The 17,170-nt window shown below is 42.7% G+C and overlaps 2 protein-coding genes across 4 annotated transcripts in view; one reads left to right on the plus strand and one right to left on the minus strand.

Moving 5' to 3' along the window:
* The window catches only part of zfyve26 (zinc finger, FYVE domain containing 26), a 26,671-nt gene extending 15,402 nt beyond the window's left edge, over positions 1 to 11,269 (minus strand). For both annotated transcript variants that reach the window (XM_023835959.2, XM_023835958.2), the window contains exons 1-19: positions 11,159 to 11,269; positions 10,394 to 10,660; positions 10,196 to 10,271; positions 9,859 to 9,942; positions 8,916 to 9,405; positions 8,048 to 8,172; positions 7,469 to 7,633; positions 6,548 to 6,636; positions 6,308 to 6,456; positions 5,989 to 6,204; positions 4,927 to 5,541; positions 4,267 to 4,419; positions 3,496 to 3,647; positions 3,209 to 3,413; positions 2,139 to 2,402; positions 1,675 to 1,794; positions 971 to 1,141; positions 304 to 540; positions 99 to 204 (exon numbers count right to left, since the gene is read on the minus strand). In XM_023835959.2, coding sequence (XP_023691727.2) covers positions 99 to 204; positions 304 to 540; positions 971 to 1,141; positions 1,675 to 1,794; positions 2,139 to 2,402; positions 3,209 to 3,413; positions 3,496 to 3,647; positions 4,267 to 4,419; positions 4,927 to 5,541; positions 5,989 to 6,204; positions 6,308 to 6,456; positions 6,548 to 6,636; positions 7,469 to 7,633; positions 8,048 to 8,172; positions 8,916 to 9,405; positions 9,859 to 9,942; positions 10,196 to 10,271; positions 10,394 to 10,623 — 3,647 coding nt within the window. In that variant the 5' untranslated portion in view covers positions 10,624 to 10,660; positions 11,159 to 11,269. The remainder of the gene's footprint in view (positions 1 to 98; positions 205 to 303; positions 541 to 970; positions 1,142 to 1,674; positions 1,795 to 2,138; positions 2,403 to 3,208; positions 3,414 to 3,495; positions 3,648 to 4,266; positions 4,420 to 4,926; positions 5,542 to 5,988; positions 6,205 to 6,307; positions 6,457 to 6,547; positions 6,637 to 7,468; positions 7,634 to 8,047; positions 8,173 to 8,915; positions 9,406 to 9,858; positions 9,943 to 10,195; positions 10,272 to 10,393; positions 10,661 to 11,158) is intronic.
* Positions 10,661 to 17,089, plus strand: LOC111856207 (galectin-related protein A). Of its 2 annotated transcripts, none has more exons than XM_023835967.2 (4): positions 10,661 to 10,834; positions 14,009 to 14,097; positions 15,073 to 15,253; positions 15,358 to 17,089. In XM_023835967.2, exons 1-4 carry the CDS (start codon positions 10,814 to 10,816, stop codon positions 15,499 to 15,501), a joined length of 435 nt encoding a protein of 144 aa, XP_023691735.2. In that variant the 5' UTR covers positions 10,661 to 10,813; the 3' UTR covers positions 15,502 to 17,089. The 2 variants fall into 2 exon arrangements, with proteins under 2 accessions (XP_023691735.2, XP_023691734.2); XM_023835966.2 differs by lacking the exon at positions 10,661 to 10,834 and adding an exon at positions 13,336 to 13,489.
* The last annotated feature ends 81 nt before the right edge of the window (positions 17,090 to 17,170 follow it).

The following is a 17,170-nucleotide window of genomic DNA, read 5'->3' on the forward strand; positions in this document are numbered from 1 at the left end:
TCACTTTCACACTGATATTGGCGGCATAATATATATAGCTGACGATCTACAGGCAATATGAAGTAAACAAAGTAGCAGTCGATGATGGAGTGGCCTACCTGATGGGAGAAACCTGTCGGTCAAAGAGCAGGTGAGAGACTAGCTGAGAAGGAAGTTGCAGCAGAACTAGCAGAGGGTTTCCGAGCTTGACTTCGCTTGTTTGGTCTATAAAGTTGGGAAAGGTTAGCGTACGGAAAAGACTGGGCGTCAGCGCTGCTCACACGTAGAGTCCGACCATTGAGGTATAAAACAGAAGCACCTTACCTTCCGAACTAAGGCTCCGGACTAGTACCACAGCCAATGTGTTGACGTAGTCCAGGAAGCTACGCACGTAATCTGGCCTAAAGGGGGCGCTGTCGGGTTCAGATGGACAGAGCTGGTCCAAAGTGCGGAGTAACTGCTTCATTTGGGAACGCACGGGATGAGAGTCCAACTCGGACTGCTTGAAGCTCGCCTGTTCCACTAAGGCAGCCAGAAGCCCCCCGCCCACACGGCCATCAGCTGCATCGGGACAACAGAATTTAAGATGCACCCGCATGTGCCCACACATGGGCATTTAACGCCACAAAGACGGATTCTTAAATGCCAACATCTTCCCTTCCTTCCACAGAGGGCGATATTTATTCCGGTTTTTACTTTAAACCATTTTCCTACCTTAATTACTACAATTATACAGTTTGTCGTTAGCAAAGAAATAAAATAAATAAAATGAAATAAATTCATTATCGCAGTGTAATCACCCAAATAACTGCACAAGAAATCATTAACAGCAGCGTTTCCCATTCTGGTCCTTCGGGATCCACAGACAGTCCACATTTACCAGGAGACCGGGGTGAGCAAAAACATGGACCGGCTGTGGGTCCCGAGGATTGGGGAACAAATTCCGGCGATGAGGATCATGCCATATACACCTCTAAGGATGCATTCTGACCTGCAGAGTCTGTAGCGGATGCCAGGGTGCAAAGGGTCTGCTCTAGATGTTGGGCCAGGGAGAGTCGTGCAGAAATGTCCTCTTCGGTCAGAACCGGATGCAAGCAGAGCAGCACCTCCCGAGCGCTGCAGCCAAATGGACTCGCAGCTGCGGACTCCTCGCTTGGCAGTTCTGCAGGCAAAGCGCATGTGCGTTTGGTGCCAAGTGGTTAAGAAAAGATTGCTACAATAAGTATAAGGATTTATTGCAGCGTTCCACAACCCGGTCCTCAGGGACCCGCAGCCGGTCCACCTTTTTGCTCTCTTCCGGCTCCCAGCCAGACAGGCAAAACGTGGATTGTTTGCGGGACCCCGAGGGCTGGATTGGGCTGAATCATTTGTGGTGGAACAGGGAAAGAACTAAGCTACACAGGGCTCCGGCCCCCCAGGACTGGAGTTTGACACTCCTGGCTTAAAAAAAATATTACTGTTGCTCTTATTGGCTAGAGATTTATTGCACTTTTCTAGAGACTTCATTAAGATTAAATCTTATGTTTTTAATGTATCTGGGGGTTTTCACTCAATTTCTGGCAGCTATTGCCGCCAAAAATCTTCTTGCACTGCAAGACGGCACAGAAACACTGGATCAGACACCGATATGTGATATTGATGTAACACCCATGTAAAAAAAAAAATCACTGGCATTTAGAAATAAAATGCCCATACCGGCCCTGGGAGAGCCTTTGCCGCTGACAGAGTGGTTTATGATCTTGCTGATCTGCTGAAGCACAGCAGGAAACCCCTTAATCCCATGAGAATGGGGCACCGTAGAGTCCGTTCTTACTCCTGAGTAAAAGAATAGAAGTTGTGATGGAAGAAACCATGCAACGACAGCAGGCAAGTTATGCTTCAACCAATTTTACAAACCTAAAACAAAAATTAATTGTGTTGTATCACTAGACTAAAGTCAAACAAAACACAAAAAATAAGTGATAATAGTAGGGTCAGTTTTGTGCACTTCTGAAGACAGTTGTACTATACCACACTCACACCAGTGCTATACCACACTCACTCCAGTGCTATACCACACTCACTCCAGTGCTATACCACACTCACTCCAGTGCTATACCACACTCACTCCAGTGCTATACCACACTCACTCCAGTGCTATACCACACTCTGCTACCCACCTCGCCCTTCCAAAGTGGTGTTCAGCCTGCGCTCTGCTGTCTCCAGCAGCTGCCGGGAAGTCTTCCACAGCAGACAGTGACAGCAGGCCAGGTCGAAGGTCGCCATGCTGGCAGGACTGAGCTCCTCCAGCAGAGCATGGAGCACGCCAGAGGGGTCTGGTACCTTGTGATTTAGCCAGTAGTCCTCCTCCAAAGAGGGCACTGGGCGTCCTGGGGTGCTGAGGAGCATATCTGCCATGTCTGAGATAGAGTAGAAGGCCATGCCTCCACAGAGAAGAGAAGAGCATAAGTCATCTTTAAGGATGACCACGAGTACCTCAGTCTGTTACTTTACTTAAGTCAAGTAGGTTTATCGTCTTTTCAGCCATATACACAGTACGGAGTGAAACGAAACATTGTTCCTCCAGGACCGTGGTGCAGCACAAAGAACAAACACAGAAACAGCACAAGACTACAATTACAGGACAAGACAACATACAGTGCAGTCCACCAAAGCAGTGACAGTACTAGGTTGAACGAATACAGCATCATGAAAGATACTGTATTCTAGCAGCAGAAGATGCAGGATTAAGACAGCAATAAATAGTCGACTGAAAGCACACTTTCACACCAGTGTTGGACCCAGAGAGGCCTCAGCAACTTAGCATGCCGCCATCTCGAAGGACGCTATTTACGATAATTGGAAAATGAAGTACTACTTATTAAACATACTTATTAAAATAACACAAGTTCTACATTGCTGCAGAAGAACCGTTGGAACTATGAGTAATACTTTACTTAAAGCGATCATCATAATGCATTATAGATACCTTCATAATGCATTATAATACATTGTAATCATCAGTATAAGCCATTATAATGCATTATGAAGATATCTATAGTGCATTACAGATGAGAGCTTCATAAAGCATTCATAATACATAATAAACATGGCTATAATGTGTTATGCCTTTTAATAAATATAGTCATGTTTATAATACTTCATAAAGGCATTATGAAGGTATCTATAATGCATTACACATGAGTGCTTTAATTGACACTATCAACAGGAAGGGCTTAGCACAAGGTACCTGCCGCGGCAGCACTCCCGATGGCCTGCAGCGTGGACCTTCCACTGCTGCCAAGTCTGCTGCGTCCACTGGCCGATCCATCTGCTACCTGGTTCTCTATCTTCTGCTCCACGCAGCCCAGCTCTACAAGGACATCTCGGTGGTGCTCCATAAAGACCAACTCGCCAGAGCAGGCGGAGCCATCCAAACCAAACATGAGAGAGACCTGTGGGAAGAGAACGTAGAAGCCTAAATGCATGTCCAAAGGTCCTGAGCTGCCCCTGGGCTTGCTAAGCCCTGCTAGTTACCTGATGAGCCTCCAGAAAGTTCCCCCGGCGGATACAGGATATGAGCAGTGACTCTGGGCTCGACAGCATGGCTGGAATTAGCCAGCTGTGAGGACCTCCACACGGACACGGCTCCTGCTCTGCCGGAGCGCCTGCTACACCAACACTTCCATCTGCCAGTACACAAATGCTAAATATTAATGAAGTCTTTAGTGACAGTAAAAAACGTCGGCATTACATGATACTGAACTCAGCATTTCTTAAAAGGAAGGACGTGGATTTGGTTTCAAAACTGGCAAAGATCTAATCAGATTAGTCTAATCTAATCCCCTCCCAAAAGTGCCAAAAGTGTTGTATTTTGTTTGGTTACTTATGGCTACGGTTAGGGCTGGGTAGGGGTTACGGTTGCCATTGTTAGGATTATGGTTTTCCCATAGAAAACCCCTGCAGCGATATTAATATACACACATGTACGTCTGTCTGTCTGTCTGTCTGATCACTCCTCTTTAATCTTGTGATCCATAAAAATACAGTTACATAAACTGGTACCTTCACCTTATTGCTGCATAACGTCGCTAAGCTTTAATAAAGATGCTATCATTGGCTTTTAAGTGCCTGCTGACTTAAATTCAGCGTTTATTGACGCAATGAGTTTAGATTACAGGAACTGCGATCCCCGCAATGAAAATCAGCAGAATTGCAATTCAAATTGGTTGTGCAATTCAATTGAACAAAACTGCTTCTTGTAATTCCACTTTCATGACATTCATTCACGATTTTTGGTCAACATACCTGACGTGCTGGTGCTGACCTCTCCGTTGTGCTGCTCCGCTGTAGAATGCCGCTCCGTACGGTGTCGCCTGCTCTTCTTCCTCCTCTTCATCCCTCCATTGTGTTTCAGAGATGGAACTCTGCTGACTAATTTTGTGGTCGCTATTTGCCCATCTGCACCAGCAAGTCAAAACCAAAAGTTTCATTTCTATTTTCTGCAATGCTTGGCTAAATCCCTGTATTGCATTTAATGGTCACGTTACATATTCGCAAAACATAGCAGAAACACATGCCTTCATGCACATTTGCATTTCTGTCTTTCCAACTGATCCCCACTTCAATGCAAACCCAACACAAACAGACGGTAATTCAGAGAAAATATCAAAATATTTGGACATTTTAAAGCTAATAAAGTCACTTGGTGACTTAAGGACATTTTCCCCAAATATATCTGCACAAGCATACTTGTCTGACATCATCCAATGAGGAGTCTCCCAATCCAGTCCTTGGGGACCCACAGACACTCCACATTTTCACTCTAATCCAGCTCCTAACACACCTATCCCAGGTTTTCGGTGTTCCTGATTGGCTGGGAGGGACGCAAAATGTGGACTGGCTGGGGGTCCCCGAGGACTGGGTTGGGAAACCCTGCTCTAAAGAACCACAAGCTCAGTTACTTACTGCTGCTGCTGCCATGGTTACTAGTGATAACCTGCAGTCTCCAATGTGCCTCAGCGATCCGTTTGGAGAGCCTCTGGAGACGCGTTCCGAATGTCTCTGGAGTTACGGAGCAGCCCAGGCTCTCGGCCATCTCTTCCTCCCCAGCCAACGCTCTTCCCTCTTCCAGGCCATCCCTTTGGCCTACCACACAAACCCCCTCCAGGCTCTCTCTCAAAAGCCTTAGAAAACCTTCCATAGCCACTGTATCTACCAGGAATCCCTTGCAATCCTGGATAAAATGGCCCAGATCCACATAATTACACACCAGATTTTGTAGTGTGTGTCTTTCGGGCTGTTGGGGTTGCTGCAGGGTCCAATCCACCACTAATCCACCACCTTTACTCTCCTTTCTGAATTCGGGATTGTCAGACTTTTCCAAACCGCACCGAGATGGAAAGTACTGTTCATGGGGCAGTCCATGCTCAATGTCCCTCTCCCGACTAAGGACAAAGTCAGCACTAGACAGAAAGAGCAACGAAAAGATATTCTCCAAGAGTTCAAGCCGAAACAGGGCGGGCACGGCTTCCAGGTAAAGCTGGCACTCGGACAGGTAATACTGAAATAATACGGAAAAACCTGAGGGAGCGAGAGACAAGAAAAAACTTACCATACCATAGTAGCATATAGTCTTTGTGATATTAGTGTACAACAGTGCTTCTCAAACGGGTCCTTGGGAAACCCCAGACCATCCACGTTTTTGCTGAGAGAACAAAAATGTAGACTGTCTGGTAGGGAGCAAAAATGTGGACTATCTGCGGGGTTCCTGAGGACCGGCTTGAAAAGCATTGGTCTACAACAGGGTTCTTCAACTCTGGACCTTGATTCCAAATCGAGGCCGTGTTTTCAGTCCCCCCAGGTAGTTGTTTAATAATTACTGATTCTGATTGGTCAGAGGCTTCACACCTGACTGACAGGTAAAGGAAGGCTGGAAATCCAGCAGTGCTCGGACCTCGAGGACCGTGAGTTGAATAACCCTGGTCTACAAAAATGTGGAAAATGTATAGAGGCCACTTGTACAGATACCTTGAGAGAGAGTGGAAGTCTGGTCTTGCTCAATCTTTGACTCTAGCTCCTGCGACTCTTTTGCCACTAAACAGTCCCTACAGCCAGAGTACTTGTGGGCATTGACGCAAATTGCGTATAGAGCATATTTCATGGCACAGAAGCCCTGGAAGAGGACCACGTTCCTCCGGGCAGACAGATTCGGTGTGTCAACAGGATGGGCAGTGTCTGTATCACCTAAAAGAGAAGCGTCGTCATTATTGATCAAAGGAGAATTGAGGACGTGAAGGATTGCTCAGCAGTAAACCAAAATGGGTAAGAGATTAACTGGACTCCAGACCTGAGCTGGGAGAGTGGGCCAAGCCAAACAGCTCCAGAACCTTACGCTCATCCAGCTGAGGCAGCGGGGTTAACGACTGCAGGATGAAGAGGGAGGAGTGGCTGTCCAGAGTGTGCAGCTGGGCCAGGAGGGCGGCGCTGGGAGTCCCTCTGCTCACAGACACACAAAACACACAACTTTTAAAGCATTTTATCAAGAGCACTGGGAATTATGTAAATATATGTGATACGTGTTACTCACGGGCTGTTTTTGGCACACCACTCAAGAACTCCCAACTGTGAGGACAAACCATCAACAAAGTCCTTCAGGACAGAATCATTGGCTAGTGCCTGCGGGAGTAAAGAAAGACAATCAAGTCAAGTGGGGTTTTATTATTACACCAACCACTTAAAGTTGGGCTGTAACGGTAAACGAATCGCCATTTATAGTTCAGTACTCACAATGAAACAAATTAAGACATTTATCGACAAAGGCGTAACCTAAATTCACAAGTAGATGTTCAACGTGGAAAACATTGTGCTAATCGTGGCTGTGAGCTGCTTACAGCTAATGCTGATTACAGTCAGTCATAATTGGCAGTTTGGGAGCAATTTGATTTTCCAATAAAATACACTGAGAGTAGCTGATAAGAACAAGAATGGATGCTGGAATCGCATCCAACGCTCTGAATCATTCGAGACGATCATCTGAGGGTTTGTACGAGTGGAGCAGGGCAGAGAGAAACTGCATCTGCAGGTTAGTCTCCCTGTGGCATCTAAGGCCCTTTTGCCGGGAAATTCAGAGCAGGCTAAAATAAATACTACAGCTATAGGTGTGTTTATCGCTACAGTCATGCGATCCTACTCAGTAGCAGAAAACAGGATTTAGATGGGATTTCGTTCATTATAATTTTTATGTTGCTATATTTCTGATTAATTTAATTTATATAATTATGTTTACAATATGTAACTAAGTAAGTGTTAGGTTTTGTTATAGACACGTCGACAGACCCATTGCCTTTGGTTTACAACTGTTCCTAATTGTCTGTTTGCATATTTAATAATCAATTTCAAGGTATGATAACATTAATGTGACATTAACACACAATGTTAACAGAGAGGAACTGACTATGACAGGACTAGTGCACGGTGGGAAAAAGCCAGACTGGTGCGAGAGATTCACCTGACTGTGGTGAAGAGTTTCCAGCAGCTTTTGTGCTGAGCCCAGACTCTGCAAGTGAGTCCAACCCAGGAGCAACAAGAGACGGGAGAGAGGGTGGAATTCGGCAGCTGTAAGGTCCTTCAGCCTGGAGAACTCCTCCCTCCTAATCAGGTCCAGCGCTGTGATCTACGGGAACCGGATGAACGATAAAACTGTTAACTATCACAAGGGGATCACCCCACAAATAAAATACAGCAGGACTAGGTTTTAATTCAGATGATCCCAGGTTACAATAGTCCATTTGTCAACTTTACGATGGGTATGATTATTCTTAAATTACACAAGATATTTAGCAGTTTATTATAAAATAGGCTTTGTGTTAATGATTTTGCCCAACTGTAGGCTAATGTAAGTGTTCTAAGCATGTTTAAGGTGGGCTCTAGGCTAGCCTGTGATGCTTGTTAGGTTAGGTGTACTGTATTAAAATGCTATTTTCGCCTAACGATACGACTGGGGAGCATCTGTATATAATATGAATAGATCTTTAACTGACAGATTTTAGAACTCTTACCAAAAGTAAGTAACCGCGGCCACACTTACCAGAACCTGATCCAGGAAGTGCTTATTGCTGCTCAGACACTCAAAGTAGATGGCCTTCCATGCAGATGCACGCTCAGCATGACAACAGAGCCCAAGCATCAATTTCCCTGCCTCAGTCAGGTCTACTGTCAGGACAATCACAAGGTGGAGGAACAGGATATAACGTTACGGTGAGCTCCTGAAATGCCTACACTAATATATTGCCATGAATCCTAATAAGCAAATGTGGCTCACATTATAGTAAAAGCTGAGTAAGCACAAGCACACACTCCGAAGATAGATAAGATGCAGTTCGCGTTTTGAGATTACGATGGGTATGATTTATTCGATAATTATACAAGATATTAAACAGACTTTGTATTAATGATTTGGCCCTATGGTAGGCTTGGTGGTCTAGTCTCTTGTCTCTGGACCAAGAGATCATGGGTTTGAGTCCCACCTCTGGCACTACCATCACTGGATCCCTGAGCAAGACCCTTAACTCCAACATGCTCCAGGGAGACTGTCCCTGAATTTAAAAATAATGGAAGTCGTCTTAGGTTAGGTATACTGTATTAATATACTGTATTGAAATGCATTTTCACTTACGATATTTTCACCTTACGATACGTTTATGGTAACGCGACCCAGGGAGCATCTGTATATTTGCTGGAAAGAATGCATGTGTATCTGTAGCTGCTACAGTATGCAAGTGTGACTTCAGATGGTATTTTCTGTGCATACTGCCAGAAAGATTCTAACAAAAGTGGAACCGTTAGCCCTCTCGATCCTGTTCAGCAAAAGCAGCTGAGAGATGGGTGATTAGCTATTAGCAGACTTACAAAAGCACAGGACTAACAGCAGAGGCACACAAGCCTGTGACTCCAACCTTGTGATGCGGCCACGTCCTTCAGCAGCTTGTCTCTCTGGAGCTGCACAGCCATAGAGCAGTAGAAGGAGAGAGCGGCATGACAGCGAGGGCGTAGTAAGGAGCTCAGCACTCTCTCCTCACTGAGCGGGCCAGTGCTGGCAGCCCACAGGGCCCTACACAGGTCATGCAGCTGCCCCTCCACTGGCTCCGGGCCCCAGGGCATGACAGCCAGTGCCGAATACAGTTTCTCCTCCCAGCCAACCTCAGCCTGCCCTGACTGTTGCACTTTTGCCAACAGGAATTGGATGAAGGCCTCCTGCAGCAGGTGCTTCCTATCGCATGCATCATCATCAGCTCTGTGGCCTTGCAGGAAATGGACCAGGGCCTGGGCAAGCCTGGGGCGACTTCTATCCAGCAGCGTCCCAAGGCAGCACTCAGCCTCCGCACTCAGGATCACCATGGTCCCCTTCTTCTCTATCTGGACACTCCTGAAAGCCTGGTGCAGTTCCTGAGAAAGACAAACACTAAGTACCGGCTGCAATTCCTAAGCGTATCTATTGTGTCCTTTCGAGACACCATTCCTGTAATACGCAAGCAGCTAATTTGCATTTTGAAAAGATGCACACACAGGTAATTCAATCACATATTTTAAAATATAAGAACATAAAGTTACAAACGAGAGGAGGCCATCTGGCCCGTTGAGCTCGAAGGAATTAAACTAATAATTTTAAGTTAGCGGGACTTTGTCAAGTTCAGATTTGAAGGAATCTAGGCTCTTAGCTTGCACTGCCCCTTTGGACAGACTATTCCACATTCTAATCACACGCTATGCGATACCTGGATCATGTCCCCCCTTAGTCTCTCTTGCTCGAGTCACCATACCTTTTACTCCTTGTTATTTTGTTTTAGAAACATATGAACTATTTATAGCAGCTCATGACTGCTTGGAAATAAAAGGCACCTTAAGCACTTCCTCTGGCACCGTGTTCTCCAGCTCCTCCACGATCAGAAGAAACTCTAGTTCGTTCTTAACCCGCACAGCAACCTGCAGGCAGATAAAGAGTTAGAAAATGATATTTGAACTGCCAACCAAGCAAACATATTTACAAACTCCATTACTTAGCGGTTATAGAAAGCAACTCTATTCCAATATCTTACTGGAATAATTCAGGTCCCTTATTTTGTCCAAACGCATGGTATGATATAACAGATGGCACTCAGTTTACAAACCTGAACTTGAAGACCCTCTTCCCACATAAATAACCGAGTCCAACAGTAGCTGGAGAATCTGACTGTACCTGCTCATGTGCCCATCTCTCTGAAATCTTCAGCCATAGCCATGCCAGTCTGTGCGGACTGCCCACCGTCTCCCACCTGCAGCATATAATTCATTATTAATATCTGAACATACATATATTATTTATACAAGTCCAGCATCTTGCACCACACCAACCATCATCAAAGCATATTTTCTTACCCCGTCAACATGGACTTACTTGAGCACATATGGACAGGTCACTAAGGATTTTAGAATGTCCTGCAAGCACTGTGTGCTTGTGCATGTGGTGTTATTCAGCTGAGGCACACAAGCTTGAGCAAGCTCCCAGTCCCCACACTGTAAGCACAGCGTGAAAAAACTGAAGAGCTGCTCCATAGAGCTGTCCTCCTCACAAGAGAACGGGTGCATTTTGCGATCCTCCTTCGGGGCCTGCTCACGGGAGCACATCGCCTTTTTCACCAGGTGACCACTCACCACGTGCCATCTGTAACGGCGATATTCAGTTTAATTCAGGAATATTTTTCGATGCAGAAACATATTCTGCTAAGGCACTAGCTCAACTAAACTGAAGACCTGACAGGAATATACCGGACACAACTATAGTCGATGCATAAAAAGCTTACACCCATTTGTAACGATGTCGCTAGAAAAACGTCAGGTAATACCTCTGTAACACTACAGAAGACATGTCATCAGAAATCACGTGAATATACAAGAACAATATCTAAAGTTCACCTTTTTACCAAGCAAATTCATAAATGCCGTACTAAATACAGGATATTCTGAAAATTCAGCAAGAAAACAATACAGATTGTTAAGTTTAAATAATGTAGAAAAAAAAACACAAAAGATTTGTGAGACACAACGAAAAAAAAAACATTTATAGACAGGTGCAGACTAGCTGGCTATCCAATTTATTTTTAAACGTTTCAAAACACGCTGTCAAGACGACGTGTTTATGAAGCACGGAAAAATTACTTACACTTTTCCAAATGGACACACACTACTTCTCAATTTGATCGCAATTTGCTTCCTAGTTGTTATTGCCTGTGTTCGGCCATGATGTAGCAGTCATGTGACAATGTCAGCTGATTGAACCGGAAGAAAGTTGGGGGTAGCCGGTAGCGCCTGTAACCATTTTAGTAATGGAGTAAACAAGCGGAACGTCTCATTTACCCTGGAACTTCACATTGTTTTGTTTGACCTGTTTATATGTAATATGTCAAATCAACTACTCTAGTATTATTACTCATATTAAGCGATAATAAATAAGGGTCTAACATATTACATTCTCAGACTAAGTTCTCAAAGTAAACCGGATAAAGAAATATATTTCAAATATTATATGACTTTTGTACTGAATTCATAATTTGGTCCTTGAACGATGTGGTATTTTGATTTTTTTTCCATGTGACTATAAATGTGGTAAACTACCTATTCAATATTATTTTCACAAGCAAGAGCTTAATTCCTGGAAGATAACTTTCAAGGATGATATATTCCCCTTAACTTTCATTTATGGAGAAGGAGTTTGTTTCATTGGAAGACAGTGTTCATAGAAGAGCGGGTTGTGATCTGGAAATGATCAAATTTTGCAACACCAAAATTGCTGCATAGTGATATCAAAGAAAACTAAGACACATCCTGTTATTACAATAACTCAAAAAATATTTTACAGATAGTTTTTCAAACTTTTACAAACACATTGCATGAGTGAAGATCTGGAACTGATCAAATTTTGAGACAAATTCAAGCTATGCTGTTTAGTGACAGCAAAAGGAAGTGATACTACAAAGGCACTTAACCTTGTGAATGTAATTAATCAATTATTACCACTTCACCTAATTTCACGCACATTTAATTTTGAGACAAATGGCACAAAAATTGAAGCAGCAGTACTAGGTGGCAATAAAAGAAGGAAAGGACAGCGGCAGAAGACACTTCATCTTGTGAACACAGTAGCTGTGAAAGTATTCAACGGATCTTTTTCAAACTTCCCATTAAAATTGTATAGGTGATAAACTGCTGCCTATTTCATTTTGAGACAAATTGCACTAAAATGGAAGTAGTGTCACTAGTCATGCCACAGATGTGGATCCGGTGAAACAAGTCACACAAAGTTGACGTTTTTATAAAGACCATGGAGGTTGGGGGCTATAGACTGTAGAGGCTTGCGGGTGTGGGAGAAGAAGGGATTAGGGATGGGGGACGGTGGTGACTGGGCCATCTGGGGAATACATTGATGTCATTCTGACACCATCCAGTTTAATTGTATAACTGCCACTTGGGATGTCTTGATGGATACAGTGCCATCACATCACCAGGGCACAATCATCTTGTGGCCTGAGCATCCTGAGATAGTCTTCAGGTTGATCTAACCCATTACTGGTTAAGTCATTGGAAGATGATGCTATAGAGGATGCATGGATGTGATATGTATTGTGTGATAACAACTATTTCAGTCAATTGCAAGACTGTAATGTTTCAAATTTCCAACTCTGGAGATGTACAGCAACAGTTGATACCTGGTGAGCCCCTGTACCAGGTTGATTAGCCAAAAAGAATAAAAAATAAGCATCCTACAGAGTTTAGTGGATTAGTATTGTCAAGGAAATGCATCCATTTTCTGTAACTGCTTGTCCTATTCAGGGTTGTGGGGGGTCTGAAGTCTATGGGCATAAGGCAAAGAATAACCCAAGATGGGGCACCAACCCATCACAGGGCACTGCTACAGGCAATTTGGTAACTCCAACTAAGCTCAGTATGTTTTGGGACTGTGAGGGGGAAACCCCATCACATTAGAGGTGTGAGGCAACAATGTCAACCACTGCACCACCCCAGAAAGACAGAAAAGTTATTTTAAAAAGCTTTGATCATATTCAGCTAAATATTGTCGGCCAACAAGTAATACGCCGTAGCCTACAGACCTTCTGTCGTCTTTCAGGCTCAGTCTAAAGAAGGCAGGGAGTAACAATTCACACCTGTAGCACTAGTCCCACAATAATGCATATTAAGTGTATTGATTCAGCGCTATTTATAACACTTAAACTATTACGCTAGCAAGTCTAATACATTTTTCTATTATTAAAACAAATATTTTAAGGTTAAAGAAAGTAGAAGCGGTATCCCAGTGTGCTGTTTCCATGGCTACCGACACCGGTGATGCTGCGGAGGCGGGGTTTGCCAGCCTTTCTGCTAGCGTTTAACAATGATAAAGGATTTCTAGCGTTATCATTGTTATTGCTGCACAAAACCGTAAGACGAGAAATAGTCAGCAAAGTGGAAAATGGCAGGAAAGGACAAGGCTGCAAACGTAAGTGTTGCCAGTGTGAATCCTTTCGATTAATCGTTCATCAAGTAAAGAGACATGGTAAAAAAAAAAACGGTATATTTGTATGTTGGTATGCTCTTTTATAATACCATGCCCGTATTTTACCATTTCGTGAAACTAAAATATGCTAATAAATCAACATTAAATTACGATAACAATAAAATGTAAATAGCCAACTTCGATAGGCTATATGTGATATAAAAATGTAATATTAATTAAATAAAAATAAAATGTTTATTCAATGTGAGAAAAAGACGGTTCAGAACAAAAATTGATTACTGATTTCCAAGGCTTAAAATGACCTGGGAATAAAATTTTACGAATTACACACCAAATCGATAGCCTACCTTTTAAAAAAACATTATTGCGAATATTTCGCTGCATCGACAGTGAACATTTATATAGCCTATGTTTACTTAATAAATAAGATTAAAATCTGTACTCCTCCAAAACGATGTGATGTTGCCATTAATAGCGATATGTGAATTATTGTGTTTGTAGGAGGAACTGTACGTCGGAGAGATCAAGGGCGGGTTAAGACCAACAATGAGACTAGTGGTCATGGGTATTTTTAAGGAACAGCCCAAGAGGTGAGTTGGCACCTTTGACTTTAATTTCCACCCGGTTTCGAGTTTAACACACATTGTCATTACGTAGTACATTGGATGGATGATTTGCCGGTCGCTCGTTTTAGTCGTAATTCTATCTGCAATTTTGAAACAGTAAATAGATTGTACTACAAGTTGAAGGGCTGGCTGATATTGCAAATTTATTCTCTGTGGGACTAGCAATTTAGAGAAAAAAAAACAGATTTTCTGGCCGACAAAGACATATATGCTGCATACTCGATTGCGTTATGCGCACGTGATATGAACCATAGAGTGTGATGCATAAATAATATAGAACAAGAATATAGATGGCGGATATCATCTCAATTTCATCATATTTATGAACAAATGATAAAGGGGAAGCAAGGTGCTGGGAAACAAAGAATTTATTTTGGTTTCCCAGAAATGTTGAGGATCGAAATAACATTCTCCACAAAGCGTTAGACAGCCTTTACTTTACAGATATAATGTATCAGTAGGTGTTAAAATATGCAATTTTTAAAGGAGTTAAATGGCTTATCGTAAACTTTGTTAATATTATACAAAGACATACCAGTGTGTGATAGGTGTATCATGCAGTGTGTAAAAATTGATCTTCAAGACCTTTGTCTATATTTTTCCTATTAATTACACAGGGAACTGTGCATAGAAAATATTTAATAAAACATAAATGTGTTGCCTAATTTACTATAATATGCTCACTTGCAGTGTGGTAAATCATACTAGTACTTATCACCATTAGATGATTTCATGATTATTTAGACCAAGGAAGTAACTTTGGGTTGAATATTGCCGGGTTAAGGTCTAACCTATTTTATGATTATTTTGGGGGGGGGGGTTGTATTGACTGGTATTGATTATTGGGGAGGTTATTACCCCCAGCCCAGCGCACCCTTCCCCACGCCATAATTTGCCCCCATGTTGTAGACTATCGTCTCCTGTCATGTGTTCCTGCAGGATGGTGGTGTCCTTGGCCAACCATCCTGATGCAGACGATGCAGAGAGTGACGTTGGGCTCCAGGTCACTGTCAGTTTCGCAGACCGAGCTGTTGTACGGAATGCCCGTCTGTCTGGGCAGTGGGGCATCTCTGAAAATGCACTGTCCTACTTCCCTTTTGCTGCTGGAGAACCTTTCAAGGTAAATTCTCCTGCTCTGTAGTGTTTGTTGTCTTTTATCTATATATGCTGTTTTTTGCATGACTTCTGACAAACTAGCTCTCTCTCTCTCTCTCTCTCTGTCAGATGGAGATCGTCTGTGAACACCAGCAGTTTCGTATCTTAGTGGATGGCCAGCCGCTTTGTGGCTTTTCTCACCGGCTGCTCCAGCTTGCGTCTCTCACTGCACTGCGTGTCTGTGGGGACCTGCAGCTGACCAAGGTGGCATGAGTATCACAGTGTAAAACAGCAGTAGCGTGGTAAAGGGCTGAGGATTTAGACAAGTTGTTTGTCTCAAAAGACATTTTTCATGTTCCTGATTCTGAAAATCTGGATCTTTTTTACTGAGTTCCAGCAAGCTGACAACTTTTTTGCCTTGATATAGGTACTGCAGATGTTTGATCTTACAGTGTAAAGTGCCTTCTTTCAAGTTGTGTTGTCTGAGATTGAAAGGATTCCATACCACTTGTGTTTAAAATAGCATCTTTTCCAACATGGTTGCCTCAAAGCACTTAGTAGACATTCAAACGAGTATCAGTTACTGACACACCACATTTACGGGAAACAATGGTGTCAGTGAATAGTGATAAAAAGCTGAAGGACACAAGGGGACAGGAAACAAAACTCCTTAGTTAAATATAGGAGGGAAAAAAACTTGGGGGGGTCCAAGGTCAACTGACTGCTGAACCCTGCAGGCACACTGACAATACACAGCTACTGGCTACAAAGCTATGAAGAACAAAGGGAATTTCAAACCAGAGTCACGGCTTTGTCTAGTTATACAGAATGTTGGTTAGTGACACCCACTGATTTCCATGCAATCAGCAAAGAACACATTTATAGGCTTGTTATATTGTTGACAGATTTAATGCGTAGTTTTGGGTATGATTTATGTAATATCTGTACCTTTGGCTTCCAGTAAACATACCCAAATAAGAAGGTCCAACTCTGTCATACCTTGTACATTAGCCGTTCATCAACGTTGTTGTTTTTTTTTTGTTACTTGAGTAAATGGATTTGGATTATTACACAGGTGTATTTTTTTTTTTTTGTTTTGTAAGGAGTGTTTGTCAGGTGTTGGTACTTTGGCCTTGGATCTTAATGGCAGCGTTAAATAAAACTGCCGCTTCAGCACCTCTGCAAGATTTCCCAGGTGTCTGGAGGTTGCCAGTCGCTATTAGTAAAATATGCACCATGTTTACAACTGGCTGACTGCAGAAGAATTTGGCCCACAGGGAAAAAAAAATTACAATCCAGTTACAATGAGAATGCACTGAAAGTGTTTCGAGTTATCATTCATGTTTTCTGCCGTGTGTGTGGACATTCGGGCTTAAAAATGAAAGATAAACAGGCGATACTTTCTAGAAGTACTTTTGAAAATAGAACTGCTCAATTTTCTTAATAAATTCATTTTGCCCTTTTTAAATAGCCTTAGAATGTGAAGTTTGATACTGAAGTGTAAGATTACACATCAATCAGAGCTAATAAGTGAGAAATGTGCTCAAAGTAATGGCAATAATAATATCATAAAGTTTACTGGGATTTCTTAATTACTACCATTGTGTGTTTTACATATTGTAATACATTTGCAAACCTTAAACCTCTAAAAATCATTTGCTATTTTGCCGTCAACAGTGAAGGTGGTGATTTATTATAGAACCTTAGTCTTTGTTTCCCGATGCCTTCGACCACCAATCGCATTTCAAATGAAGACACAGGTGCAATTTTTTAAATTCTTACTTTCGTACAGCTTTTATGCTCTTAGTACTCTTGGCAAAACTGTACCCAACTGATGTTCAGAAACGTTGCTAATTCCATTAATTACCATGCATTAAAAATGTATGTCTGAGCTTGCAGTTATTAAAGTGCAGTTATTTTCTTATGTGGGCAAAAAAAGCAA

Source organism: Paramormyrops kingsleyae, chromosome 14 (genome assembly GCF_048594095.1).
Source record: "Paramormyrops kingsleyae isolate MSU_618 chromosome 14, PKINGS_0.4, whole genome shotgun sequence".
Lineage (NCBI taxonomy): Eukaryota > Metazoa > Chordata > Actinopteri > Osteoglossiformes > Mormyridae > Paramormyrops > Paramormyrops kingsleyae.

Bases quoted from the DNA above. Each gene is read 5' to 3' on its own strand.
- LOC111856207 (XM_023835966.2), top strand. From the start codon at position 13,463: ATGGCAGGAAAGGACAAGGCTGCAAAC. The intron at 13,490-14,008 runs GTAAGTGTTGCC...TTGTGTTTGTAG, and splicing joins GAAAGGACAAGGCTGCAAAC to GAGGAACTGTACGTCGGAGA. The intron at 15,254-15,357 runs GTAAATTCTCCT...TCTCTCTGTCAG, and splicing joins CTGCTGGAGAACCTTTCAAG to ATGGAGATCGTCTGTGAACA.